Source organism: Nothoprocta perdicaria, unplaced genomic scaffold (assembly GCF_003342845.1).
Source record: "Nothoprocta perdicaria isolate Ctin4 unplaced genomic scaffold, notPer1 scaffold_840, whole genome shotgun sequence".
Lineage (NCBI taxonomy): Eukaryota > Metazoa > Chordata > Aves > Tinamiformes > Tinamidae > Nothoprocta > Nothoprocta perdicaria.
In genome coordinates this window covers 8,943-10,631 of record NW_020456133.1, presented here as the reverse complement: position 1 = coordinate 10,631, position 1,689 = coordinate 8,943, and the positions used below count along the sequence as shown (strand labels likewise).

The 1,689-nt window shown below is 63.8% G+C and overlaps 1 protein-coding gene across 1 annotated transcript in view; it reads right to left on the bottom strand.

Moving 5' to 3' along the window:
• Positions 1–1,689, bottom strand: part of LOC112958363 (heat shock factor protein 1-like) — a gene marked incomplete at both ends in the record, with an annotated part of 12,106 nt that overhangs the window by 3,041 nt on the left and 7,376 nt on the right. Inside the window, one exon of the mRNA XM_026052191.1 lies at positions 579–612. Coding sequence (XP_025907976.1) covers positions 579–612 — 34 coding nt within the window. The remainder of the gene's footprint in view (positions 1–578; positions 613–1,689) is intronic.

Below are 1,689 nucleotides of genomic sequence, written 5' to 3'. Positions count from 1 at the left end.
TGCACGAGCGACCTGCACCCAAATGTGCACGAGCGACCTGCGCCTGAATGTGCACGAGCAACCTGCACCCAAATGTGCACGAGTGATCCACATCTGAACGTGCATGAGCAACCTGCACCCAAATGTGCACGAGTGATCCACATCTGAACGTGCACGAGCAACCTGCGCCTGAATGTGCACGAGCGACCTGCACCCAAATGTGCACGAGCGACTTGCAGCCAAACGTGCATGAGCGACCTGCGCCTGAATGTGCACGAGCGACCTGCACCCGAATGTGCATGAGTGACCTGCACCTGAACGTGCACGAGCAACCTGCGCCCAAATGTGCACGAGCAAACTGCATCTGAACATGCACGAGCGACCTGCGTCCGAATATACATGAGCGATCCACATCTGAACGTGCATGAGCAACCTGCACCCAAATGTGCAGGAGCAGCCTGCACCCGAACGTGCATGAGCGACCTGCGTCCGAACGTGCACGAGCGACCTGCGTCCGAACGTGCACAAGCGATCTGCACCTGAATGTGCACGAGCGACCTGCACCCTAATGTGCACGAGCGACCTGCACCTGAACGTACATGAGCGACCTGCACCCGAATGTGCATGAGCAACCTGCACATGAATGTGCATGAGCGACCTGCACCCGACCTGCACCCAAATGTGCAGGAGCAACCTGCATCTGAACATGCACGAGCGACCTGCGCCTGAGTGTGCACGAGCGACCTGCGCCTGAATGTGCATGAGTGACTTGCAGCCAAATGTGCATGAGCGACCTGCATCCGGATGGACACAGGCGACCTGCACCCAAATGTGCAGGAGTTCTGCACCCGGACGCACGCGAACGGCTCCCCCGAACCTCGTGAGCTGCAGAGGCCACCCGCGAGCGCCTGCGCTGCTGCACGGGCAGCGGGGAGCAGCAGAGGGGGGAAGCGGCGCGCAGCAGCGCCGCCGCAGCAGCAGCGCATGCGGAGCCGCAGCCTGCGGGTCCCTCCAGGGCTGCCGAGGGGGATCCTTAGGGAAGGGCCRCGAGGGCTCCCTGGAGCCGCTGCTCCAGCCCGGACGGTGCCGCCGGGGCCGGCGAGGCCCTCGGCGAGGAGGCCGAAGGGCAAAACCGGCTTCGTYGCTTCCCCACGACCTGCCAGCCGTTTGCTGCTCTGCCCCGGGGGAGGAACAGAGCCCTTGTGCTGGTTTTTATTCCAGAATTTAAAAAAAGAAGAGGAAAGAAAGGGTGGGAAGGGATAGGGAGCAGCTGGGAGCCTCGTGCCCAGTGCGTGCGCTGCAATCGGAGCGCCCTGCTCTGCACTGGACCCGATACCCCCCGCTGCTCACCGCCTGCACCTCGGGGTGCGCCCTCCGAGGGGTGCTCCGCATGGATGCTCCGGGTGCCGCCGCATGGATGCTCCGGGTGCCGCCGGACCCGGCATCGTCAGAGCGCCGAAAACAGCATGCAGCCCCGAGGATACGCAAGTAAATAAAACACAGCGCAGAGCACGGTGGCCTCGGCCTCCAGGAAACCTCCGGACGAGGCGGCAGAGCCAAGGGGAGGTTTATGGAAGCCACGTGCCGGGCTCCGGAGSAGCTCCGTGTGGGCGGGCGGCGCTCGCGGCGGAGCCGCACGTCTCGGCGCCTCGTTAAGCACCTGGGAATGACGAAGCAGCCGCGGCGCTGAGCGAGCTGCTTCCCGCAGGG